The sequence below is a fragment of the Scyliorhinus canicula genome, chromosome 2 (genome assembly GCF_902713615.1).
Source record: "Scyliorhinus canicula chromosome 2, sScyCan1.1, whole genome shotgun sequence".
NCBI classification, from domain to species: domain Eukaryota; kingdom Metazoa; phylum Chordata; class Chondrichthyes; order Carcharhiniformes; family Scyliorhinidae; genus Scyliorhinus; species Scyliorhinus canicula.
In genome coordinates, this window is record NC_052147.1 from 205,280,224 (window position 1) to 205,308,116 (window position 27,893).

The window sequence follows — 27,893 nt, forward strand, 5'->3', positions numbered from 1 at the left end:
ATCAAAACAAAAATGTACAACTGGAAAATTAAACTCAGTGCTGTTAGAACATTTTCGCAATATAAATATATTTTTCTTGAATTTTTATACTTATTAAAGTGAGGGATCTTGAAAGCGATGGAACGTGTTTCGACTTGTGCCAACTGTTGTCAGCATTTAAGAGTTCCAGAATCAAGTTCCCTCTTGTCTGCCCTAACCTGATGAGAGCCATTTTTGGTCAGTTTTATACATTCTCAATTCCTAAGTTCACAATCATGGAAACTATGTTCTAAATTTGTGACACTGTAATTATAGTCTTCTCTCACCCAATGACAATCATGCCACCACTACTGTTCGTACAATGAAATAGTAATCATGGGCTGCCAGCTTTGGTGGGATGTAAGACAGAGACTAGGTGATCCGGAAATACCTATAGATAAAAAAGATGAGAGCAGCTCAGAGGGCAAAAAGAAAAATAAATAATACAAGTTAAAATAACAGTCTAGCAATTAATATACCTATGTAAATAAACAGGAATGTTGAAAGATAAGAAAAAATGTGACAAGTTTAAAACTTGGAAGATTCCTTGTGTTTATGCAAGTTCTATTAACTAAAACAGATTTCTCTGCACAATACAAACGAGTTAGAAAGACAAATTCCATTCAAAGTGTACAACAAAGTAGCCATGAGGATCCTGGCCATAAACTAGGCATCAACAAAAGCTTAATTTAGATATGTTGAAAGAACTAGTGTGGAAGTGAACATTATTTGAATAGATGCATCAGAGACAGTGAAACCAGAAGTCTGAAATAAACCCCTTTCAGGAAGTAGCGTAATGGGAAGCAAAATCAAGGAGCCTGCAGGAGTGTGAATTAGATACTGGTGAAAAGCCAAACCCCATGAGAAGTTGAGGAAGAGCAGGGATAAGTCGGTGATAGACCATGTGAAGGTAAAGGAAGGATGGAAATAAAATACAAAGTTGATTAAGTTTCCCAGCTTTGGGTGGAAGCAGGAGGTGATAAGTCCTTCGTCTGATTTTTGGTGGAGGGTCACATGACAAGAGATTTCAAAAGTTAAAGTAAAAGGACAAAACTAGTGCAGGGTAATAATAACCAGAGTGTGACAAGACTGGATATAGTGTACAAATGGAACAGTGCCCCAGCAAATATGGTGAAAGTAGGGAAAATGGTAAAAAGACAGAAATAAAGGCTTCTTATCTGAATACTCACAGCATTAATAACAAGACGGATAAATTGTGAAAATAAATGAATATAATATGAGGGCTAGTACAGAGACAAGGTTGAAAAATGACCGAGAAATTCAAGCATATTAGCCATTTTGAAAGGACAGGAGGAAAGGAAAAGGAGGTGGGGTGGCTGTAATAATAAGGGATGAAATCAGTACAATAGCGAAAAATGATCTTGGTTCATAAGATCAAGATGTAGATCAGTTTGGGTGGAGGTAAGAAATAACAAAGGAAATAAGTCATTAATGGGACTAGTTTATAGGCCGCCTAACAGTAGCTACACTGAAGAATAGAATATCCATAAAGAAGGAATGAGGACACTGCACTGCAATAAGAGCGCATGACTTTAATCTTCGCATTCATTGAAGAAGCCAAACTGGCAAAGGCAGCAAGGTGGATGAGTTCATGGAGTGTATTTTGGACAGTCCCTCAGAACACTATGTTCCAAAACTGATCAGGGGTGGGGGGGGGGGGGGCTTTTTAAAATGTTAAAATTGAGCCTCGCCTTTTTGGGACAGATATGAGGAGGATTTTTCTGACTGAGGGTTGTGTGACTTTGGAACACTCTGCCTCGGAAGATGGTAGAGGCAGGGTAATTAAATATTTTTAAGGCTGAGGTAGATAAATTATTGATAGGGAAGGGAATCCAAGATTATCGGGGGTAAATAGAAATGTGGAATTCGAAATGCAGGCAGATCAGCCATGATCTTATTGAATGGTGAAGAAAACTTGAGAGGTTAAATGGCTCCTATTTCATCCCTCTATCTATAATCCCTGCCCTCCAAGATAACCTGCACTCTTCTCATTCTGGCCTCTTGATTTTACTCAGTGCCCAATTGATGTCCATGTCTTCAGCTGCCTCAGCTCTGATTCCCTCCCTAAATAAATCTCTCAACTCTTTGCTTTACTGCTTTAAGATAACTCCTTAAAGCCTATTCCTCATCTAAAATTAGTCCAGCTACCTGATGATCTCTTGATGTGGCCAGTGTCATATTTTGTTTTGCAGTGCCTTGGAACATTCTATAGTGTTAAAGATGCTATAGAAATACAAGTTACTGTTGTAAATAATTATATTTGTTTGAAGAAAATTAGGTCGCCCGTCTAGTGCCTTGTAAGAATTCTTCAACTAAAACTTCCTCAGCTTGTCATATCATTGATTTTACTGGCGTTTTGCTGTGTTTAAAAATGCCTACCGCAGTTGACTAAAATTGATGTACTTCAGAGTAGTTGATTGAAATGTAAAATACTTTGAATTGTTTAGATGTGATAAGGCACAACATCGAGACTTATTTCTCCATGTGTATCTGGCAGTGTCGAAAACGAGTACTTTGGCATTTACTGTTTCTGAACCAAATGTGAAAGTTTTCTGCATTCCAGCTCCAGTGCCATCAATATGTTGATAGATTCCTTTTTTGAGATGGTGCATCAATGAGAGAACTATACATAAATGGTATAGCACTTTACACCAATGTGTACTTTTTAATCATTTCCTTTTTCATTTGAAGTAATACAGTAATTAGCAAATGGTGTAATGTATAGTCTTAGCATTTCTTAACATGAAAGGGATATACTATAAAAGTATTGTAATTTGTAGCCATATATACTTTGTAGGAATTGTTATCATTGGTTGTAGTATTAATGTAAGAAAAGAGGGATAGCAAATAGTGTGGTTCTGAATGCTCATAATGAAAAGTATTCCATTCCTCAGTATTGACATAGCTTAATTTCTAATCACCCAACCCTTTAAGGGAGGAACTTAAAATTTTAGTTGAACCTCATTTACAGGATGAAAAGACTATACTGTATACATGACCTTTTTTACTTTGTCAAATCAGGTCCTTGATGATCAAGCAACAACAGGGAAACAAAACCAGTGGCAAAATCGAGCTGTTTCTGAGTGGACAACCCAGCAAGTCTGTCATTGGCTGATGGGAATGAACTTGGAGCAATATACTACAGAATTTGTTTCTAAAAACATTGATGGAGAACAGCTAATGCAACTAGATAGCAGTGGACTTAAGGTACAAAATTACAAGTTGTTTCACAATGTCTTCGAAAATTTGTTGGATTTGTTAAAGATGAACTGTGTTGCAGATCTACTTAATGTACATTAAATATTACATTAGAGGAAGCATAAAGTGTGGTTGTATGTACCAGGATGCACATTAGAACCCTTCCATCATCAAGACTGGGAACAAAAAAGACTTTTTTCTGTTGATATCTCTTCATTGCTCATGTTGAAAAATGTATGGACATCAATAGGCTTGACAGTGATGCTCCAAAGTCCGATGAGCTCCCATATAAGATGTGTTTTCTTGAGTAAGATGCTTGCTGTGTTTGGAAGTGTACCCCAGCATACTTCACTGTCTTCAGAAAAAGATGTATTGAAGCTGCATTTTCATTTGTTTTGGGCAGCTACATATCTGGTACTTAGAAACTCATCATCCTAGTTTTAGAGCCAAACTACGGAGAAAGCTAAATGGAAAGTATTCAAAATATTCCTTGATGGCAGCTCTTGCTTGTTGCAAAGTAGCAGCAGGTTGCTGAAACCTGCCAGTGACATGTGAAAAGCCAGAAGAATGTGGAGTTTATTTCTTAGCATGAGAATGCTCAACATTGAGATGCAGCTGCTGTAAACAGAATTTGATTATCAAGTCTTTGTATTTGTGGTTGTTTAGGCTTGGTATATTTACTTTTTTTTCTACTGGAAGGCAGCACAATGAAAACTCATAATATGATGTTCACCACAATACGTAATTCTTTGGTGTATCCAAAGACTGCACCTTTGTGCTAAGTGTTGAAAAATTGACCCTCTGGTGCAGCGAACTTATGTGTTAGTCTGCGTGGCCAGAATATGGTCATCCGTGAAGCACTAATCAACTGTTTAGGATATTAATTGAGAAGACAAGATGTAGGTGTTTTGCTGAGACTGCAGGGGAGACAGAGCTCAGGAACTCCTGTGATATTGGTTCTATCCCAAGAGATATATAATGTTAAATATGAAATATAAAAATTCAGTAGAATTTGTCCCCTAAGAGCACTGGGGAACAAGAGAAATCTATGGAGATGATATACACGTAAACTGTAAGATATAGTTCTACAGTTGAGGTTGTAGACTGCCTTTTTTCTGGTCATAACAAAATGTTTGTAATGGTATATTATGTCAACCCAGGGGCTGTTTAGCACAGGGCTAAATCGCTGGCTTTGAAAGCAGACCAAGCAGGCCAGCAGCACGGTTCGATTCCCGCAACAGCCTCCCCGAACAGGTGCTGGAATGTGGCGACTAGGGGCTTTTCATAGTAACTTCATTTGAAGCTTACTCGTGACAATAAGCAATTTTCATTTCATTTCATTGAAAGATGCCACGGAATCAGTGGGAAAACCTCTGTGACAGCAGGGAGAGCAGCAAAAAGCCACAGTTCATGTTGGAATCAATGGCATAGGTGTAATTGGAGATAATTAATGCGTAATAAAAATATAAAATGTTTCTAAAATGTACTGATTACCATTCGGCCAAAAAGAAACAAATCTTAAATTTACAGCTAGGAATGTGAGGTTTAAATTCAGGAAAAATAATCAAACTAATCTGGGCTAACACTGACAGCTCAAAACGACTATGTTTGTACAATCAGCAGTTTACACCTCCTGACCCTTGAGCGTGGATATAGCAATGGAAGAGTTGACACAAAAAGATAGCAAAGGAAACCGAGTAGCACTGACAGTCCATGCAGATGTTCAAATTTGTAATATAGTTGAAGGGATTTCATGTGAGAAAGATCTGATCTAGCTTTGTAAAGGATTCAGAACCAATATTCCTAGTCATATTTTGAAGAGACGTGATGTGTGGGGATTTGTAGGATAGTGAATGGGGAAGGTGGCTGTATAAAGAATTTTAGCATGATGACAAAATGTAAGCATGATGGGGGTTGCATTCAGAGGGAATTCATACGAATGGAATTCAGAAAAAGAAAGAAAATCGCTTATTGTCACGAGTAGGCTTCAATGAAGTTACTGTGAAAATCCCCTAGTCGCCACATTCCGGCGCCTGTCCGGGGAGGCTGGTACGGGAATCGAACCGTGCTGCTGGCCTGCTTTAAAAGCCAGTGATTTAGCTGAGTGAGCTAAACCAGCCCCTGATGCATAATGAAGGGCAATAAACCGATGAGTAAGGGAAAAATTGGAAACCGCAAACACAATGTGGTTAAGTTCAATGTAAGAATAAAAAGGATAATGAAAATTCAAAATGTGTTGAACTAGAAAAGGCAAAGTTTAATCGGGAAAAGGATCTGTTCAAATTAACTGGGCAAGAAATTTACCAAGCAGTTGATGGATTAAAGGGAATTTGTTAACTGAGATTGATAGAATGCAAGATAAACTTGAAAGGATGTGTCAAAGAACAGAATTTTGTTGCTGGAGAGATTAAAGTTAACCTCAAACTTTAAAGGGTGTTTGGTAACATTAGTGCTAACAGTACTAAAGATAATCATGAATAGGGGAAGTGTAGTATTTGAAAGAGGCATCTACTAAAGGAGAAATAACGATAGGTTTTGCACCATTGTTTACAAATGATAGTGTAACTTAATAAATTGTTTGTGGTAATTGAAGAAGATACTGTTCCTTAATAAAGTAATAGAACAAAATTAACCACCGGTTAATGGAATGTGCCATTGATTGTTGAAAGATGTCAGAAGATAACAGAAATTGCATAGAATTTCTTTAATCCTCAAAAATGCAAATTGCGCTATTGGATTAGAATAGCCAGTCTAATACTTTGTAGAAAAATGGTGGGAAGGCTAAACTGGGTAACTGTAAACCTTTTAGTCTAACATCTGTGTGAGAAAACTTTGAGGACTGTTAGTTAAGGCTAAAGTTAGTAAGCATTTGGAAATGCTTGGGTTAATCAAGGACAATCATCATAGTTGACAAGTTTAATGGCTCCTTTGGGAGAAATTATTGGATAAATAACAGGAGTGTAATAGACTAATATATTTCAATTTTCAGAAGGTATCCTAGAAGAATATTGTCAGAAAACATCAGGGTTGTGATCTTCAAGTAATTATAATTGAATACATAGATAATTAGACAACAGGAAACTGTTCAGGTTGTTTGGACTGTAAAAGGAGTAGAAATAATGGTGACTAAGTATCAGAGCATTTTTGTAGGATTTAGAGAAGATTTTGGCACAGAGAACATTGTTTCAAAATTTGGACAATTGTACAACAGTTGTCTGGACAACAACTGTAAAAGACTTGAGGAAAACACTGATGAGATTTATGACAATGTTGCCAGGAATTGGGAAATTTTAGCTATAAAGAAATATTGGACAGGCTGGGGTTTTCTTTGGTGCAGCGGAGGCTGCAAAAAGTTTAATTGATAGATTCTATAAAGATTATTGCCCTCAGTAGAGAGACCAATAACTCTCTCAGGGAGCATAGATTTAAAGTCATTGGAATAAATTTTGGAGGAGTGTTGACAACTCTTTCAGCCCAGAGATTAGTGGGGATATGAAGACACTGCCTAAAAGGGTGGTAGAGGCAATAACCCTCAGCATATTTGTTTAAAAAATGCTTCGCTTTGCAGCCGTAGAACTGTAATGTATAAAGCTTATGGACCGATAACTGGAAAATGGGATTCGGGTGGACATAGGCATAATAGGCCAAATGACCACCTCCTGTGCCATAAATGTTACAGGTTGCTATGTTAGAAGATGGCAGAATATATGCAACATCATATATTATGGGAAGAAAAACAAGGATTTTTAACATATAATTGTTGGAATGACATTGTAGATCATGCTAAACAGACACTGCTGGGGGTTCTTCTGTAATTTCCTGAAAGTGCAAATTTGGTAAGTAAAGCTCCAAAATAGGGTCAGTAATACTTTTGATATAAACAGGGGAAAGTAAAGAAATATGGTGGGAATATATATTTTGACCATTGTAGAAGCCAGGTATCCAAAGATCCTTCAACTATACTCTGTGATTTGGAGTAAATTGGGCTCACTTTGAAACGTAACCATCCCCCAGCTTGGTTCCTGCTCAAACTAAGTTACATGTTGTCAGGCATAACATCTTCATAAACCAACACAACGGACAACATTTTGACAAAGAGTCATCGGACTCGAAACTTTAGCTCTTTTCTCTCCCTACAAATGCTGCCAGACTTGCTGAGATTTTCCAGCATTTTCTCTTTCATTAACACATACAGTCCATCCCCCCCAACCCCCCCCCCCCCCCCCCCCTTATGTTCGATGTAATCCAATTCTTGAAAGTGCAGAATGAATAACGCCCATGAATTGTAGAACCTTTTAAAAGTGAGCAGAGGACAACTAAAAAAGCAATAAGGGGAGAGAAGATGAAATATGAATGCAAGCTAGCTAGTAATATAAAAGACGATAGTAAGAGTTTCTTTCGATATATAAAAGGTAAGAGAGAGGCAAAAATAGATATTGGATCACTGGAAAACGTGGCTTGAGAAGTAATAATAGGAAATAAGGAAATAAATAGTTACTTTGCATCAGGTGGAAGACACCAGTGGGATGTCAGAGCTCCAGGCGAACCAGGGGGCAGAGGTGAGTGCAGTGGCTATCACGAAGGAGACGGTTCTGGGGAAACTGAAAGGTCTGAAGGTGGATAAGTCACCTGAACCGGATGGACTACACCCCAGGGTCCTAAAAGAGAAAGCTGAGGGGATTGTGGAGGCATTGGTGGTGATCTTTCAGGAATCACTGGAGGCAGGAAGGGTCCCAGAGGACTGGAAAGTGACTAAACCACTGTTTAAGAAGAGAGGGAGGCAGAAGAGGGGAAATTATAGGCCGGTTAGCCTGACTTAGGTAATTGGTACGATTTTAGAGTCTGTTATTAAAGATGAGATTGCGAAGTACTTGGAAGTGCATGGTAAAATAGGACTGAGTCAGCAAAGCTTTGTCAAAGGGAGGTCATGTCTGACAAATTTGTTAGAGTTCTTTGAGGAGGTAACAAGGAAGTTAGACAAAGGAGAAACAGTGGACGTGATTTATTTAGATTTCCAGAAGGCCTTTGACAAGGTGCTGCATAGGAGATTATTAAATAAGTAAGAGCCCATGGTGTTAAGGGTAAGATCCTGGCATGAATAGAGGATTGGTTGACTAGCAGAAGGCAGAGAATGGGGATGAAGGGACCTTTTTCAGGATGGCAGCCGTTGACTAGTGGTGTGCCTCGGGGGTCTGTGCTGGGACCACAACTTTTCACAATATGGCATATTATTTTAGTTATGGGTCCAACAAGTGCCATTTGACCTAAAATTTCAAAATTATCAAATTTGCTTAAAGATGGGTTTTTAAATTAGAGAAACAACTGACCTTTCAGAAATGTGTACAAATTTTGGTATCAGAAAGCATTCTGCCATTAATTGCATCACTTATAATGTGATGCAATTAATCTTTACACTTAAAATAAAACACCCTGCCTTATTTAATTATTCATTTTATTAGCTTTAAATAAATTATATGGTTAAGGTACAGTATAATAAATATAAAACATTTGTATGATTAAAAAAGATTAACCAAAGCACAAATTATGGTTGTAAGCTTTAAAAAAAATATTATAAACAGAGTTTACAACGTAAAGACTGGACACAAAAAAATGGTTTCCCCATCCTACTTAAAACGCACACTGTGCCTGTGTAGCACGAGTGCAAAAGCTTCCTGGTTAATTTAAACAGTTTTAACATTTAAAAATAACACTAATCTACAAAAATAGTAAAGAATCTCTCAAGAAATCTTTAACTTACCTGTGATTCATTGATGATTTCCAAACCGCAGCGTAAGTAAACGGAAGAACAAGGTCAAACGCGGGACACAATGCGGTCTCATTCACAAATTTTAAAACTGTAGTAGTTCACGTGTTCTTACCTTGCACACGTGGTAGGTCCATCCGGGTGCTGTGGAATCAGGTGATTTTTCCCTTTGTTAATTTCGCCGGTAGTGTCTTTGCCATGATCAAACATGGCAGACGTAAAGTTTTCTGGGACATCATTTAACATCATCAAAAAGGTAATTGCAATTTTTTTTGTTAAAAATGTGGGCTATATTTAATGTTTTATGTTGTAATGTGTGCTGCTAATGTATGTTTATTTTATACTGACAAGACTGACTTGCCAACGGAGTTTAAAAAAAATTTACATACCTTTTAAATTCGAGATCCAACGTAAATAACTGGGCAATAAAATTTACAAAATTTGCATTTTATTCCAGCACAAAAATGATAGACAACATTTAAAATAAGGAAATTTAATACTTTCCAGAATTAACCATTATTGATAAAATTGTGATAAACAGCAAAATCACTCAAATTCATTAATGAGAATGAATTATACAGCCTTAAGAACAAAGAGAGTTTCCATGTCTCTAAAAAAAATGTGAAAATGTGGGGGACACGAATGATTAAGTTATAAATTTGAATAAAATCATCTTCTGTTTTTCTTTGACCCGAGTACATTTGAATACCCAAGTATAATCCTCATAATAAAATTAATTTGGGTGGTGTGTGTGTACATGAATTTAGCATAAAATATGTATGAAATGTGAATACCCTTTAAAACCACTCTTGGCCTCCAAAAAAAAATAACTAGCCATATACATTAATGATCTGGAAAAAGGAACTGAAGGCACTGTTGCCAAGTTTGCAGATGATACAAAGACCTGCAGAGGGACAGGTAATATTGAGGAAGCAGAGGGGCTACAGAAGGACTTGGACAGACTAGGAGAGTGGGCTATAAAATGGCAAATGAAATACAATGTGGAAAAGTGTGAAGTTATGCACTTTGGAAGGAGGAATTTAGGCATAGACTATTTTCTAAATGAGGAAATGCTCAGGAAATCAGAAGCACTTGGGACTTGGGAGTCTTTGTTCATGATTCTCTTAAGGTTAACGTGCAGGTTCAGTCGGCAGGTAAAAAGACAAATGCATTGTTAGCATTCATGTCAAGAGGGCTAGAATACAAGACCAGGGATTTACTTTTGAGGCTGTATAAGGCTCTGATCTGACCCCATTTGGAGTATTGTGCGCAGTTTTGGGCCCCGTATCTAAGGAAGGATGTACTGGCCTTGGAAAGGATCCAGAGGAGGTTCACAAGAATGATCCCTGGAATTAAGAGCTTGTCATATGAGGGACTCTGGGTCTGTACTCGTTGTAGTTTAGAAGGATCTTATTGAAACTTAGAATATACTGCAAGGCCTGGATAGGGTGGACATGGAGAAGATGTTTCCAATTGCAGGAAAAATTAGAACAGAGGACATCATCTCAGACTAAAGGGTCGATCCTTTAAAACAGAGATGAGGAGGAATTTCTTCAGCCAGAGGGTGGTGAATCTGTGGAACTCTTTGCCGCAGAAGGCTGTGGAGGCCAAATCACGGAGTGTCTTTAAGACAGAGATTGATAGGTCTTGATTAATAAGGGGAGCAGGGGTTATGGGGCAAAGGCAGGAGAATGGGGATAAGAAAAATATCAGCCATGATTGAATGGCGGAGCAGACAAATGGGCCGAGTCCACTAATTCTGCTCCTATGTCTTATGGTCTTATAACCCTTTCATCCTTCCCTCAGTTCAAACTTAACTTTCTCAAGAGTTAAGAATTCCATCAGGTCCCCCCGCCCTGCCAGGGCACAGGGTGGAGAGGTTGATCTCCTTCCCAACAGGATCCGCCTTCGGGCGATCAACGAGGCAAAGGCTACAACATCAGCCTCCGCGCCTGTTTCCAACCCCGGCTAGTCCGACATCCCGAATGTGACTTCCCGAGGGCCCAGGTCCGATTTCGCATGCACCTCTTTAGCGATTACCCGAAAAATCTCCTTGCAGTAATCCTCCAGCTTTGGACAGGACCGACCATATAAATGTGGTTTCGGGGCCTCCCCCGGCAACATTCACACACGTCTTCTACCCTCTCAGAGATGGCTCACCCTCGCCCTTGTACGGTGCACTCTATATACCACCTTCAGCTGTATCAGCCCCAACCTCGCGCACGAGGTGGAGGCATTCACTCTCCGGAGCACCTCACACCAGAACTCCCCCTCCATACCCTCTCCCAACCCTTTGCCTTGATCCCTTCCAGGGGTCTCTTCTCCTCTCCCAAAATAGCCCTGTAAACCGCCGACACTACCCCTTCTCCAGTCCCCCAGTCTTCAGCACCTCCTCCACCAATGTGGAGGTCGGCTCCACCGGGAATCTCTGTATCTCCTTCCTGGCAAAGTCTCGAACCTGCAAGTATCGAAACGTTTCCCACTGCTCCAGCCCATATTTCTCTCTCAGCTCCTTTAATCCTGCAAACAGACCCCCAAAGAACAAATTCTTTAGTGTCCTAATTCCCTCTCCTCCCATCTCCGAAAATTTCCATCCCACTTCCCTGGTTCACATCTGTGGTTCCCCCGATTCGGCATTTCCCTTGACCCTGCCCCCAACCCGAAGTGCTGGCGAAATTGCCTCCAAATTTTCAACAAAGCTATTACTACCGGACTCCCTGAGTATTTCGGCGAGGCCATCGGGAGCGGCACTGTTGCTCGCGCCTTCAATCCCGACCCCCCACACAAACTCTCCTCCATTCTGACCCACTGGGCATCAACCCCTCTGACCCAGCTCCGCACCTTCTCCACATTCGCCGCCCAGTAATAATACATCAGGTTCGGAAGACCAAAACCCCCTGTCTGCCTTCCCCTCTGTAGCAACACCTTTCTAATTCTGGCTACCTTCCCTCCCCATATGAATGAGGTAGTCTTTCCTTCAATCTCTCTTTTTTTTTAAAATGTCTTTGGCAGGAAAATCAGCAGGCAATGGAAAACAAACAAAAATCGCGGCAACACGTTCATTTTGGCCACCTGTACCTGACCCGCCAGCGACAGAGGGAGACCATCCCACCTTGCCAGATCAGCTTTCACCTTCCCCACCAAACAAGAAATATTGTACCTACGGACCCCCCCCCCCCCCCACAAATCCTGAGCAATCTGCACCCCCAGGGATCTGACGTTAGTCCCTGCCCTACGGAATGGCAGCCCCATCTCCCCCACCCACCCTGCCCCCACCCCTGGCCAAGACACCACAAAATACCCACTCTTGCGGTTTGACAAAGGGTTATCTGGACTCGAAACGTTAGCTCTTTACTCTCCCTCCAGATGCTGCCAGACTTGCTGAGATTTCCCAGCATTTTCTCTTTGGTTTCAGATTCCAGCATCCGCAGTAATTTGCTTTTATCACTCTTGTCCAGATTTAACTTGTACCCCGAGAAAGACCCAAACATCCAATGTTCCCCCTATTGACACACTCCATTCCAACATGTATAACAACAAGTCATCGGCATATAAGGACAACTTATGTTCTACCCCCTCCCCGCTCCATACTATCTCTTTCCATACCCCTGAACGTCTTAACGCGATGGCCAACGGCTCAATCAAGAGTGCAAACAGCGAGAGGGGGGGGGGGGATCCTTGCCTCGTTCCATGATGGAGAGAAAAGTATTCCGAGCTGACATTATTTGTGCGGACACTCGCCCTCGGCTCCTTATACAGTAGCTTTACTCAGTCCACAAATCGTGGTCCAATCCCCCAGAACTGTCATCAAGTACCCCCATTCTACCTGGTCAACCCCTTTATCAGCGTCCAATGCCACAACCACCACGTTCAATACCCTCCTAATGTTCGAAAAGAGCTGCCTCCCTCTCACAAACCCCGTTGAATCTTCACCTAACATCTTTGGGAGGCACTTCTCCAGTCTACCTGCCAGTATCTTCACCAATACTTTTGCATCCACGTTTAAAAGTGATATGGGCCTATAGGACCCACACTCCGTCGGATCCTTACCTTTTTTTAAGCAACAGGAAAATCGATGCTTGCCCCAAGGTTTGTGGTAACACCCCCATTCCTATCGCCTCCTCCAACATCTCCACCATCAGCGGCGTCAGCTTATTCTTAAGTATTTTAGAATATTCCACCGGAAACCCATCCGGCCCTGCCACCTCCCCCCGACTGCATCCTCCCAATCGTATCTTTTATCTCCTGTTCCACGATCACCCCCTTCTAATGTAGCCCTGTCCCTCTCTCCTAACTTTGGGTACTCCAGCCCAGCTAGAAATTCCTGCATCTCCTGATCTGCCCCAGGTGGTTCTGAACTGTACAATCTCTCATAGAATTCCTTAAAAGACCTTAAAAAATCTGATCCGGAGCCACCACCAACTTCCCTGCCCGTCCCTCACCTAAACAATTTCCCTTGCCGCCACCTCCCTCTGAAGCTGACCCGCTAACATACGCCTTCTCGCCATGCTCGTACACTGCACCCCTTGGTTGCCTCAATTGGCGCACCGCCTTCCTGGTAGATAGTCGGTCAAAGCTCACCTGTAGTTCCTTCCTCTTTTCCAATTTCACTGGGTCCCCATCTTCTGCATAACTCCTATCTACCTCCAACACCTTATCTATTAACCTCTGACACTCCAACCTCTCTTTGTCCACCCTTGCCTTAAACAAGATCACTTCACCCCTCACCACCGCCATTAGCGGCTCCCTGACAACTGCCTTCGACAAATCCCCCGTGCAGTTGAAACCTACGTATTCCTCAATTGCTTTTTCAATTTTGTCATAGAACCCTCGGTCCCCCAACAGTCTCAAACACCACCTTCACGAATCCCACATCGTCCCAATTGGGGCCATATAAACTTAGCAGCGCCACTAACCTCCCATATCACATATATACCCCCCTGATCTGCAACCACCTTCTCCCTCTGGAAGTGCGAACCCTGATCATGATCCTCGTAAGGCGAACTTGATTCTTTCCAAGCCGAGAAAGCTTGCCATGTCCGACAGCCATACTTCGGTCTTTGGGGGCTTTGAGTCCCTCCAGGCCAACAGTTTTCGTTGCCGGGCTATCGGAGAAGCAAAGGCCACAACGTCGGCCTCTATCCCCTCCTGGACTCCTGGGTCTTCCGACACCCCAAAAATCGCCACCTCTGGACTCATCGCCACCCTTGTTTTCAGTACCCAGGATATGACGTCCGTAAATCCCTGCCCGTATCCCCTGAGTTTTGGACACGCCCAGAACATGTGGACATGGTTCGCTGGTCCTCCCCCACACCTAGCGCACTTGTCCTCCAGCCCAAAGAATTTGCTCATCCGGGCCACCGTCGTGTGGGCCCGGTGAACTACCTTGAACTGAATCAGGCCGAGCCTGGCACATGTTGCGGTTGCATTTACCCTCCTCAGAGCGCCTGCCCATACGCCTCCCTCCAACTGCCCACCAAGCTCCTCCTCCCACTTAAGTTTCAGTTACTCGGTCCCTGTGTCCTCCGCTCCCATAAGCTCCTTATAAATATCCGAGACTCTGCCCTCTCCTACCTCACCCTTGGAAACTACCTTGTTCTGGATTCCCCTTTGGTGGAAGGCGTGGAAAGGACGGGACCTGTCTACATATGAAATCCCGCACCTGCAAGTACAGAAAGTCATTCCCCCTCGCCAGCCCAAACTTCTCCTCCAGCGCCCTCATGTTCGCGAAGCTCCCTTCCAGGAACAAGTCGCCCATCCTTCCCACCTCCGCCACGCTCGAAACCCGCCATCCATCTTCCCCGCGACAAATCGGTGGTTGTCACATATTGGGGACCAGACCGATGCTCCCACTTCCCCTTTATGCTTCCTCCATTGGCCCCAAATCCGCAGAGCTGCCACCACTATAGGGCTGGTGGAGTACCTGGCCGGCGAGAGCAACAGAGGAGCCGTGACCAGGGCTGCCAAGCTGGTGCCCCTGCACAAAGCAGCTTTCAGCCGCTCCCAAACCGACCCCGTACCCACCATCCATTTCCTTATCATGGCTATGTTAGCCGCCCAGTAGTAGTTGCTGAGGTTCGGCAACGCCAGTCCCCCCTCGCTACGGATCCGTTCCAGCATCCCCCTCTTTACCCGCGGGGACTTCCCCGCCCAAACAAATCCCAGGATTATTTTATTGATTCTTTTAAAGAAGGACCACGGAATGAAAATAGGGAGACACTGAAAAATAAACAGGAATCTCGGGAGGATCGTCATCTTCACCATCTGTACTCTCCCCGCTAGTGACAGCGGGAGTGCATCCCACCTCCGAAACTCTCTCCTCATTTTCTCCACCAGTCGAGACAAGTTCAATTAATGCATCTTGCCCCAGTCACATGCCACTTGTATCCCTAAAAACCTAAAACTTTCCCCAACCAGCCTAAACGGTAGCTCCCTCAGCCTATTCTCCTGACCCCTTGCTTGCATCACAAACATCTCGCTTTTTGCCATGTTCAACTTGTAGCCCGTAAACCGGCCAAATTCCCCTAGGATTTCCATAATCCTGCCCATCCCTGCCGCTGGATCTGTTCCCCCACCCCCACACCATTCCCTTCCACCCCCTTGCCGCTCTCAGATCAATTGCCAGCGGTTCTATGGCCAACGCAAACAGCAGTGGAGAGAGGGGGCATCCCTGTCTTGTCCTGCGGTGTAGTCCAAAATACTCAGATGTCGTCCTGTTCATCTTTACACTAGCCTCCGGGGCCTGATATAGCAGTCTAACGCAGTCCACAAAGCCTTCTCCAAACCCAAACCTTCCCAGCACCTCCCATAAATAGTCCCACTCCACCCGGTCAAAAACCTTTTCGGCATCCATTGCCACCATTACCTCCTTCTGTCTGCCCTCCGGGGGCATCATAATCACATTGAGTAGCCGTCTTAGATTGGCTACCAGCTGCCTGCCCTTAAAAAATCCCGTTAGGTCCTCCACAATCACGTCCGGTTCGCAGTCTTCGATTCTGGACGCCAGGATCTTGGCCAGCAGTTGAGCGTCCACATTAATCAGGGAGATTGGCCTACAGGGCCCACAAGCTTCCGGATCTTTATCCCGTTTTAATATCAGTGAGATGGTGGCTTGCGACATCGTCGGGGGTAGCCCTTATCATGGCTATGTTAGCCGCCCAGTAGTAGTTGCTGAGGTTCTATGGCCAACGCAAACAGCAGTGGAGAGAGGGGGCATCCCTGTCTTGTCTTATCCCTCGCCTCGTTAAACACGCTAACCAGCACCGGCCCCACTATCCACGAGACCTTTTTGTAGAACACTGGATACTCGTCCGGCCCTGGGGTTTTACCCAACTGCATGGCCTTCAGGCCCCCTCCCCATTACTTCTTCAGCTCTAATCGGGGCCCCCAGCCCCTCTACTATCCCCTGCCCACCTTTGGGAAGGTCAGCCTCTCTGGCTCCGTGGGGGGTTCTGAGGTATACAGCTTGCTGTAGAAGTCCCTGAATACCCTGTTCAATGCTGCCGGGTCTCCAACCCGATTCCCTACCCCGCCCACTACTGCCCCCATTTCCCTGGCCGCCTCCCTCTTCCTAAGTTGCTGTGCAAGCATTCTGCTGGCTTTCTCCCCATACTCATACACCGCACCCGTAGCCTTTCTGAGCTGCTCTACGGCCTTCCCAGTGGATAGCGCCCCCAGCTCCGCCTGCAGTCTCCGTCGTTCCCGAAGTAGCTCTGCCCTCGAGGACTCTGCACATTCCCTTTCCGTCCGTATCATCTCCTGCACCAGTCTGTCCATCTCCGCCCTGTCCGTTTTGTCCCTATGAGCTCGGATTGAGATCAGTTCCCCTCTCACCACCGCCTTCAGCGCCTCCCAGAGCACCGCTGCTGAGACTTCCCCTGTATCGTTGACCTGCAGGTAGTCCTGCATGCATTTCCCCACTCTCTCACTCACCTTCTCATCTGCCAACAATCCCACCTCTAACCTCCATTGTGGGCGCTGGTAACTTTCTTTGCAGACCTGCAGGTTGACCCAATGTGAGCATGGTCCGAAATAGTGATCGCCGAGTATTCTGTATCCCTCAACCCCTCCAAAAAGTCCCTACTCATAATAAAGAAGTCAATACGAGAATAAACCTTGTGAACATGTGAATAGAATGAGAACTCCTTCCCCGTCGGCCGGCTGATTCTCCAGGGGTCTTCCCCCCCCCCCCCCCCCCCCCATTTGTTCCATGAACCCTCTCAGTTCCCTTGCCATTGCCGGGACCCTGCCCGTTCTGGAGCACGACCGGTCCAGGTCGGGATCGAGGACTGTATTAAAGTCCTCACCCATAATCAACTTGTGCGAATCCAAGTTGGGGATTTTCTCCAGCAACCTTTTGATGAAATCTACATCATCCCAGTTTGGAGCGTAAACATTCTCTAGGACCACCCTCACTCCCTCAAGCTTGCCCCGGACCATGAGAAATCTACCACCCCCATCTGTGCTGTCCTCCTCAAATTTAACCCGTTTGTTAATCATGATCGCGACCCCTCTGGTCTTGGCGTCAAGTCCCGAATGAAAGACCTGGCTAACTTAGCCCTTCTGTAATCTAATCTGGTCCTCCACTTTCAAATGTGTCTCCTGCAGCAACATTACATCCGCCTTCAGAGCCCGTAACTGCGCGAACACACGTGCCCTCTTGACCGGCCCGTTTAATCCTCTAACATTCCAGGTGATCAGCCTGGTTGGAGGGCACCCTGGTTCAGTACCCCCCCCCCCCAGCAACAACCCCTTGTAACCTAACCCCTGCCATATGCTGGCTGTATGCACACCCCCCACCTCGCTCCCGTTGACTAGCTCAAAGCAGCTAGCCTGGGGGCTCTCAACTCCGGCGCCACCATGTCTCCCACCTATTGTCTCCCCGCACCCCTCCCCCCGCCCATCAACACCACCTCCCCAGAACAGCCCTGTTCGAGCAATGGCTCTGGGACTGAAACAGAGAGAAAACAAACAAAGAATAAAACTCGGCCCCACAATAGTGCAATTCAAACTGTGTAATGAGGTGGGTGCTACCACCCACCCCCTCCCAACATTCCCAGAAAAATGGCAAAAAGAACCTGAATAGCCCCCCAGCACCCAATAACTTAAACTTTAACTATAACTTTGACTTTAACCTTAAAACTTTCAAACACAAGAACACCCCCAATTTTGGCCTTGAAGCTTTTAAGATGCGCAAGCACCCTTGACCTCTTGACTGGACCTCCCAACCCAATCACAGTCCAAGTTACTATCCTAACTGGGGGTGTCTCACCCCCTCCCCCTTCTTATCCATCATCATCATGCCACCGGACCCTGCCCCATGAGCCTGTTCGCTCCTATCCATTGTTAACATTGAACCCCCTTCCCCCCCCCCTCCCAGACTCCTCCTCTTCCCCCCCCCCCATACTTCCTCTCAAAACAGCTTCACCCTGTATCGATCCCGCCTTCCATGCCTTGTAGGCCCATCGAAACCTGCTAACCAGGCTCCAATGTCCGCAGCCCTTCTCCCGCCTCAGCTCCGTTCACTAGCCGACTTTAGTTAGCTACTGCGGGTGCCCCCCCCCCCCCCCCCCCCCCCAAGGCATTCAGTCCCCTCCCACCCAGTCCCAGAAGAAAAAGAAAAACAATCCAACCCATACAACTCAATGAAGTAACATATAACTGTCGCAGCAAAGAATGCCAATCAAACCAAACAAAAACTTAAACTCTGAAGTCCTTATAATCTGAAGTCAAGGAAGTTATAATACAGGTCAATGAAAAGAAAGTTATAACATTTATACATATTCCAGCTCCGCAATCACAGTCCACAACCTCTCTTCCAGCTCCACTCCTCACTACTGTACCAAGTCTTTTACCTTCACAAACCTCAGCCGCCTTCACTGTTTCGAAATAAAAATCCTTGGTGTTGTATGTCACCTCCGCTTCGCTGGGTACACCATTTCAAATCGCACCCCCTTGTTGTACAGTGTCACCTTAACTCGGCCGAACGTCGCTCGTCTCTTCGCCAACTCCACCGCCAAGTCTTGGTATATCCGAACTTCAGCACCGGCCCACTGCACCTCCCGCTTCTGCTTCGCCCAACTTAACACCCTCTTCTTTACATGGTATTTATGGAAGCAGGTAATTACTGCTCATGGTGGCTCATTTACTTTGGATTTCAGCCTTAACGACCGATGAGCTCGGTCCAGTTCATACCAGCAGGGGACTTCACCCTCCCCCATCAACTCCGTCAGCTTCTCAGTGAAGTACTCTGTTGGCCTCGGGCCTTCAGCCCCTTCAGGCAAGCCCACAATTCTCAGATTGTGGCGCCTCGAGCTGTTTTCCAAATCTTCAAGCAAAGCCCTCTGTTGGCCTCCACCACCCTCCGCATCTCGTCCCCCATCGAGGTGAGCTGGTCGTTGTGCTGCGACATGGATTCCTCCACTTCCTTTGTTTTCTCACCTTGTTCTCTCACCTCGGCCGATGCCTTTGCCGCAGCTACCCTCACCGGGGCGATTGCCTCCTCCACCAATGATTTCAGTGCGACTGTCATCTCCTTCCTCAATGCTTCCACATGCCTCGCAAACTGCTTCTCCAACTCTATAGCCATCACCTCGGTCATCTTTTCCACCGTATGCATTGCGGCCTTACTATGCGGTCCGGCATCCGCCATCTTGCCAGCACTTTTGCTGGCCCTCTCACTCGACAGCGAACCCTTGTTTCCTGCCTTCTTTCCAGCTGCTCCTCGCAGCCCTTTTCGCATCCTTTAACGACTTATTATCTTTCCTCCTTCAATCCTCCAAAAATTGCCCCGGGACCGGACTTCAAACCTCTTAAAAAGACATCTCGAGCGGGAGCCACTAAATGTGTGACTTCCCCTCCACATGCCATCACCAGAGATCCCCCAGCTGAAATGGTTTTATCGCAATGTCAACATTTCATTGTGAGTAGCCAGATTGAAAATCTATTTTTAGGAAAGGAAAATGTACAAAACTGTTTCTTGTTATGTTCGAATGCAATAGTCGGTTTCCTGGTAAATGTCGGAAAAATTACAATCAGAACTTTTTAAAGTGTGACTATTAATATCTCGCATTCAAAAAGATCCAAATGAATTCTTAGAGCCTCCTTGGAGGCCTTCAAATGAGCAAAATTAGCCAAACCTTCAAATGGTGATTAATTCATCCTGAGGAAGTGGCCAGTTTTGTGGACAGGCCTGCTAGTGCAATGCTATTAAAATGAGCACAGTAAGAAGTCTTACAACACCAGGTTAAAATCCAACAGGTTTGTTTCAAACACTAGCTTTCGGAGCACTGCTCCTTCCTCAGGTGAAGGGGCAGTGCTCCGAAAGCTAGTGTTTGAAACAAAGCTGTTGGACTTTAACCTGGTGTCTTAAGACTTCTTACTGTGCTCACCTCAGTCCAACGCAGGCATCTCCACATCATTAAAATGAGCACAAAACATGATGGAAATTTTATTTACACTGAATACAATTTGTGTTTACGATTCTGATTCTTTTATGCTGGCTATATTTATTTTGGTTGAATTACAACAACAGAATTGTGCAGAAACTCCCAGTCATAATCTGTATAAAGCATTGTTTAGGCTACAGTTAAGTATTCTCATTTTATGCACTTGATTATAACATAGACATAGAACATACAGTGCAGAAGGAGGCCATTCGGCCCATCGAGTCTGCACCGACCCACTTAAGTCCTCACTTCCACCTTATCCCCGGAACGCAATAACCCCTCCTAACCTTTTTTTGGTCACTAAGGGCAATTTATCACGGCCAATCCACCTAACCTGCATGTCTTTGGACTGTGGGAGGAAACCGGAGCGCCCGGAGGAAACCCACGCACACACGAGGAGAACGTGCAGACTCCGCACAGACAGTGACCCAGCTGTGAAGCCAGTGCTATCCACTTGTGCTACCGTGCTGCCCCAGAAAGGCCATTGAAAGTCATAGTGCTTTCAGTGTAAATTCACCAGAGTACTAGCAGGAATGGAAAAGTATAGAAATGAATATTGAAATAGTCAGATTGTTTCCATGACCTGAGAATATATTTTATGAATTGAAAAAAAAGATTTTTTAAGTTCTGAGTAGTTTTGATGGGATGAATTGAGCACGTCCATTTCCTCTGGTTGAAAAGTCAGTGATGGCAGGTTATCAATGTAAAACTGTCATAAAATGAGAGTAATCAGGAGAAATATCTACGTAGAGGGCCATTGGAGTATGATTTACCAAGGAGCAGACACTCTTGAATCTTTTAAGAAAAAACTGGCTAAATATTTGAAGTGGAGGAAGAAGCTGTGGAATAAAAACAGAAAATGCTGAAGAGGCATGCGGATTCAAAACGTTAACTATGTTTTACTGTCCACTGGCGCTGCCAGATGTGAGTTTTTCCAGCATTTTATGTTTTTAATTCAGATTTCCAGCATCTGCAGTATTTTGCTTTTATTGAAGAATCTAGAATTTTTTGTTTCAGTGCCCTTGCAAAGATCAGGCACAGACTTCTCTAGGTGCCATGTTAGAAAGCCTTTTTTCACCTTCTCTTTGCAGTAACCTGAACAACAGCTTCCACTTGCATTGCATCTCTGACATAATAAAGCATCCAACATTGCTAAATAATCTGAGACTGAAAAATGGGGGGGGCAACAAGGTGGCACAGTGGTTAGCACTGCTGCCCCACGGTGCCGAGGTGCCAATCCCAGCTCCGGGTTGCTGTCCATGTGGAGTTTGCACATTCTCCCCGTGTTTGCGTGGGTTTCACCCCCACAACCCAAAGATGTGCAGGGTAGGTGGGTTAACCATGCTTAATTGCCCTTAATTGGAAAAAATGAATTGGGTACTCTAAATTTTATTTAAAATAAACTGAAAAATGGAAGGAGAATAATTGACGTGTTAATTGAAGGCAAGGACGTTATCAGTAACAAAAAAACAAGCTAATATATTGTATCCCTAAACAGGACCATTCCACCAACTTGACACCTCTATGGCACTGCCCTAACTTAATTTGACTTCTGCTTGCTCCCTACAATAACCACATCTTCAATATCTATTTTCAATATTTCATTATAACAATAACCGTTGCCCCAAGGCACGACACAATTATTCTCCTTCCATTTTTCAGCCTCAGGTTAATAGGATACTTTATGTCAGCGATATTATGGCAGTTGAGTCGAGAAGGGTAGCAGAGCAGTAAAACTAGCTTTTGTCACCATACTTCTGAAAGCTGCTGGCAGTCTGAAAACTGATGTCAACAAGGGACAATAACATGTCGACTTGCAAATTATGGATGCTCTGTTTAGTACCTTGGGGCACCTGTTGTTGCTATAATGAAATGTGGGAATGCCATTATTGAAGATGTGCTAATTGTGTGGGAGCAGGCAGTAGTCAAATTGAAGTTAGAACAGTGCCGTGGATGATCCACAGGTGGCAAGTTGGTGGAATGGTCCTGCCTAGGAATTCTAGATACTGACTTGTTTCTTTTGTTACTTCAGCTGCAGAGACTGGGAAATTCTCTGTCAGCAAGTTTTCCTTATCAACAGTTATGGAAGTTTAGTCCAGTCGTGCTTTGTAGGTCAGTGCCTGGTCTGAAAACTCAAAGCATAGATGTCTTTAACCAATGCTACTTAATCGTCGTCCTTTGCCAAAAGTATACCTTACACCTTGTGATGATAGCCTTCTTAAAATAACTGGCTACTGACTGGTAACTAAGTCTGCACTTGTGTCAAACTCTTTACTTGGAAACCAAAGGTCCTTATGGGTTTTTTATGCCTTGGTTACACAAAATGTTTTGATACAAAGTGACTGTGCATAAGTGTGACTTTTTTTTTAAAATGCTATAATCGTAAAGTAGAAAGTAATCAGTACACAGATTTAACTTCAGATTTTACTAAAATTGTTAACAAATATAGTTTGTTTAACATGGAGTTCTAATTTTCCACCATGTATAATGTATCACTCGTAGTCAGGTGACTGCATTCTGTTTTGATAAACATATAAACATGAGTTTTCAACAGAAACCTCATTGTGGACAGACTCTCTTTTGGAAAGGTTCATTATTTTTCAATGAATTAAAGTCTCTTTGAAGCGCAGCCTGATGCTTCTCTGAATCTCCAACCTATCCTCAGGGCCTCGTAACTTCCCATTTGTCTGGTTTGAGTTGGTAGCAGAATTGCATAGAATGGTTTCATTTCTTGACAATCTTGGTCAACATCGTTGGTCTGCACCACTGCGAGAAACTAGTATGGCTCTGTATGTTGCACCTGACTAATTTATACTGCTGGCCATTCCCTCATTGCAGAATGTACTACTTATTTCCTGCCCACCCCCAGGGTGAAAGCATTTCAATCAGGTAGGTAAATGTGATATTGTAGATCACATCGTCGAGTGATGAACATGTTGTATCCTACAAATTTCAGTTCCCTGCTCTCTCTCCACCACCACTACAGATAAAGCTTGCTTTTCTACTGAAAGCCCAACCCATATTTATATGGAGAGAGTTTATCACTATGGTGTCCCCTGCTGAGTGAGTTTAAGCAGTTTTTTTTCCCAGAACCCCATCCTCTGCTGATTGAGGTTGCCTGCCCAAACATTATTCTTTTTACAACTGAACCAGGAATTGTAGATGTATGTCAATTTTAGGAAGACAGACAAGTGGTAGAAAGCAGCCCTTTTGCAATGATTTCTTATGCCTTATACAAGGCCTTCCCCACAACATTGCTAAGGAAGTTTTCTGACTCAGCCACATTCCAGTTTGAGGACCACCCCCAGATGAAAAAGCTTACCAGCCTGCTTCCCTCTGTGTTTGACAATATAGACTGCCCTGGGGGTGATGATGTTTGGATTGCTTCAGATTGGTGACTCAATACGACCAATTTTAAACTGTTGTGCATTGTGGATATTTATCCAAGTAAATTGGCAATTTTCACTTTCCTGGAAGATGTTGCATCAAAATGCATAGAAGCAGTTGATGTATGCACCTGAAAGATTTTTCATTCCGCAGAAGCAGAGTATACTAACCTAGCCTTACTTGTACCACAAACCCTGTCAGCGTAAGAGGGGAACATTCAATTTGTCGAGCCTGTAATAAGGCGCACAGACTTTGCATGCAGTGACCTTTTAAGTGTTACAATGAGATTACAATTCTGTATATTTTGATTTTTCAGGCTTTGGGTATTGCCAGTCAAAATGATCGTGCCACTATAAAGAAAAAGCTTAAAGAAATTAAGAAAGCACAAGAGAAACTAGAAAAACAAAAAGAGAAGACTCAAAAGAAAGAAAAAGATCAACAGAGGAAAGCTGGCAAACAGGCCACCTCTGTAGAAACAATCTGTTAAATGGAACTAAAAGTGTGATTGAGATCACTTTCGACAGTTGTGCTATCAGTGTTATAGTATATTATATACTTCACAAAATAATTGATTCAGATATACAAAAAACTCAAATGTATGTTAGTTTGACATTTTTACTAGATAAATTTATGGTACATTTTCATGTTTGGAGTAGGTAAATTTCTGTATATATTGTTAATACATTTTTGTAGGTTTGTAATTCTATGCAGTTTTAACTAGCTCTGGCCTTATGGCAATAAATGAAATTAATATTTTAATAAAACCTAGAGTATCATTAAAATTTCATAAAATGCCTTGAAAAAGGGTATTGAAAAGTATCTTGAATTTCTGAATGTGGTAGGAGCTGACATTGCAAGATAAATTACACTACACAGTCACTTATGTACAGAGTTTTAGAGAATATAGTGCAACAGTGAAACACTTAATATTATGCCTGTGGGATAAATGGCTTCAGGATTCAATGTGCATTTCACAAAAGGTGATTGATTTTTGTACTTGCAATGAAAACTGTACAATATTGCATTTTTATAATTCTGTACCTCATAAATCCACTGCATGTAAGGGCTGACATTTTTGTATATTTTCTTTAATCCTCTCCATCGAGTTAATGTGAGTGATTTGATTTTTATCCAAAGAATAATGGGTGATTGGGGAGTGATTACAAGAAAATACATTGAGAGTTCTAATATTGTAGACCACAAAGGCTAAACTTAGAGAGGGCTGTTATCCTTTGAATCCAGGAGGAGATTACTTTAATGACCATCTCTCCCATTGAGTTTTTTGTAATGTCTAGGGCTGTATTACTTTTATGGTTCTTTGATTTCAGTTTCAACATTTTCCTGATCTTTTTCACCCAAACATTGAAACCTCTCAACTTGTGCTACAGGTATTACCGATAAATTTTTGTGCATGTCATTAGATTACTTTTGTGCACCTCTTGCAGTTGCACATCAAGATATCATCGACTTTATTCCAACTGTACTAATTTCCTCTCCATTATACTATCAAAATATACATCACAATGGGTGACAATGCACTTGCACCCTCTGCTGCCTGCTTGGATAGCTTACTCTTTTCCACTCAAATTTCTATTTTTTTTACACGTCGACTTATTTTTATTCTCATGGTCTCCGAGCCTCAACTGTATTCACCTCACTTCTGTATCCAGCTAGCAAAAAGCACTAGCTGATCTAATTAAAAGCTTGTGTCCTGAAGCTACCTGGGTGGATTTCCTTGACAGACATCAATATTTTTACTGATTCCAGCAAACAAAATAAAATATTTGTTACATTATTTTGTTTCTATTCCAGTTTCATTAAATGTTTAAATAAAATTTGGAGAAAATATTTATACACACTAGCTGTGAAACAATTATGCAAATATGCATGCAATTTATTTTTTGCAAAATTTAGGTAGCATTGAATTTCCAGCTGGAAAATGTGTAATTCATTATTTTTAATGACATTCACTTGAATTTAAAATTCCTAAGTAAAAACTGAAAGCAAAGAGCCATTGAGTAGTATTGTTTAAATCAAGTTTGACATGCTGGATGAAAGCATTTTTTTGCCAGTGGATCTTATTGCCAATGACTGGATCCAGAAAGCTGCTTTCAATAGTATGTTAGAATTACTGCAAAAAGCAATTTTGTATTAAGAAACCTGTATTTGTATTCTTCTGAAAAGTTATGTTTTCCCCTATTGTTGCTAAAACAAAATGTTGTGACAAAAAGGAAAGAAAAATGGTTCGTTATTTGTTTATCCATTGAATAAAATTGAATAATCATCCAAATAAGGATACTGTTCCTTTAAGAACCTTATCCTTGACAGTCATGTGTTTTGCTGCTTTCCCTACTCCTTCCCAGTCATTGCGTACAAGACTTTACACGTACGGTATGTCATGAATTCTGCTTTTGCACAACAGAATAAGAGTCAATATATCAGCTATTTTTTCATAATTCATCATGTTGATACCTAATAGATTTTTTCTCTTTTGTATGCCCTTTTAAAATATACATTTTCAGTTTTTCTTCTGTTTCTGGAATGTGTTTTGATTCACAACCTGCGTGGAAGTATATCAGTTCAGTACTGTTTTGAATGGAATCTGATTTGACTTTTCTAATGCAAAGAAGTTCTAAAGGGGGAAATAGTTCTAATTTTGGCTACGTTTTGTATGCAGAGTATCGTCTAAATAAGGATTTGGAGGACACTGTCCTGTTGTAAGACTTCTTTTTTTTTAAAAACATTTTATTAAACATTTATAGTTTTATAACAATAAATGATACAAATACAAATGTAACATAGTTCAGTGCATAAGCCATCCCTCCATCTCCCACTGTTCCCGCCTACTCTAAACACAAAATAGCTGTTGACAGTTTAGTTTTCTCCAAAGAAGCCAATAAATGGTTGCAACCTCCGGATGAACCTTAACATTGATCCTCTCACGGCAAACTTAATTTTCTTAAGCCTAAGAAACCCAGCCATGTCGCTAACCCAAACCCCTGAATTTGATATCCGTCTCCGGGCTACCAAGGAGGAAAAGGCCAAAATGTTAGACTCTCTCGCTTCCTGGACTCCCGGGTCTTCCGACACTCCAAAAATCGCCACCTCTGGCCTTGGCGCCACCCTCAGTTTTAGCACCGTGGACATGACATCCACAAATCCCTGCCAGTATCCCCGAAGCTTTGGGCATGCCCAAAACATGTGGACGTGGTTTGCGGGCCCTCCTGCACACCTCACACACCTGTCCTCTACCCCAAAGAACTTGCTCATCCGGGCCACTGTCATGTGTGCCCGGTGAACCACCTTGAACTGTATCAGGCTGAGCCTGGCACAAGATGAGGATGTGGTTTTTTTTCCTTGTACAAGAGGCTGTTTGAAGCCTTTATTTGTCAAGGTTGTAACAGATGGACCATTCGACATGTCTTCAAGTGCAAGAACTAAATTAGACAAATAAATTTTTTTTCAGGATGGCGGGGGTGATCGCCGTTAAGCTCCCCTGCATCTCGGCAAGCCCCGTCTGACCTACCACAGACATCAGAAGGGAGGGGGGAAGTGGGGCCGTGGTCTATATCTTGCCGGCAAAGGTCCCAGCTTCGCGCTGCTCATCCCAGCGGTTAACCCAAGACATTGGGCAGATGGACTCGTAGACCTTGTGGAACCAGTTACAGAGTGCGACATCTTTGCCAGTTGATGAAAGGGCTTTCTGACATCGATAAAAATCCAGGTAATTCTGATAACAGTTACGCGTCTGATTGGTGTTGGGGAAGCGCGCGTCAAACGGTGCCGTCTTGTACTTCTGAATACATTCCTGGACTGTGGCCATATTACCGTCGGGGTCTCGTAGGCCTCAGGCTGCCCAGCAGCATGGCGCAGCGTCTTCCCCCCATCTCTGCTCCCGCTGCCCGCCCGCCTCCGAATGATGAGGATGTGTTGACCCTGCTCGGAGCATCCTCCCACAGACCTGCCTTTACCTCCCCTCCCAGCTCGCCTTCCCATTTACACTTCAGCTCACCGATATGGGTTTCTTCCCACTCCATAAGTTTTTTTTTATAGATTTC

General features: G+C 43.2%; 2 protein-coding genes across 2 annotated transcripts in view; one reads left to right on the plus strand and one right to left on the minus strand.

Moving 5' to 3' along the window:
- Window positions 1-26,362, plus strand: part of LOC119961901 (neurabin-1-like) — a 182,302-nt gene extending 155,940 nt beyond the window's left edge. The window contains 2 exon segments of the mRNA XM_038789410.1: window positions 3,061-3,246; window positions 24,152-26,362. Coding sequence (XP_038645338.1) covers window positions 3,061-3,246; window positions 24,152-24,322 — 357 coding nt within the window. The 3' untranslated portion in view covers window positions 24,323-26,362.
- A 1,038-nt stretch (window positions 26,363-27,400) lies between these two features.
- Window positions 27,401-27,658, minus strand: LOC119961902 (cytochrome c oxidase subunit 6B1-like). Its single transcript, XM_038789411.1, has one exon. The coding sequence runs from the start codon at window positions 27,656-27,658 to the stop codon at window positions 27,401-27,403; it is 258 nt and encodes an 85-aa protein (XP_038645339.1).
- Between the last annotated feature and the right edge of the window lie 235 nt (window positions 27,659-27,893).

Bases quoted from the DNA above. Each gene is read 5' to 3' on its own strand.
- LOC119961902 (XM_038789411.1), bottom strand. From the start codon at position 27,658: ATGGCCACAGTCCAGGAATGTATTCAGAAGTACAAGACGGCACCGTTT.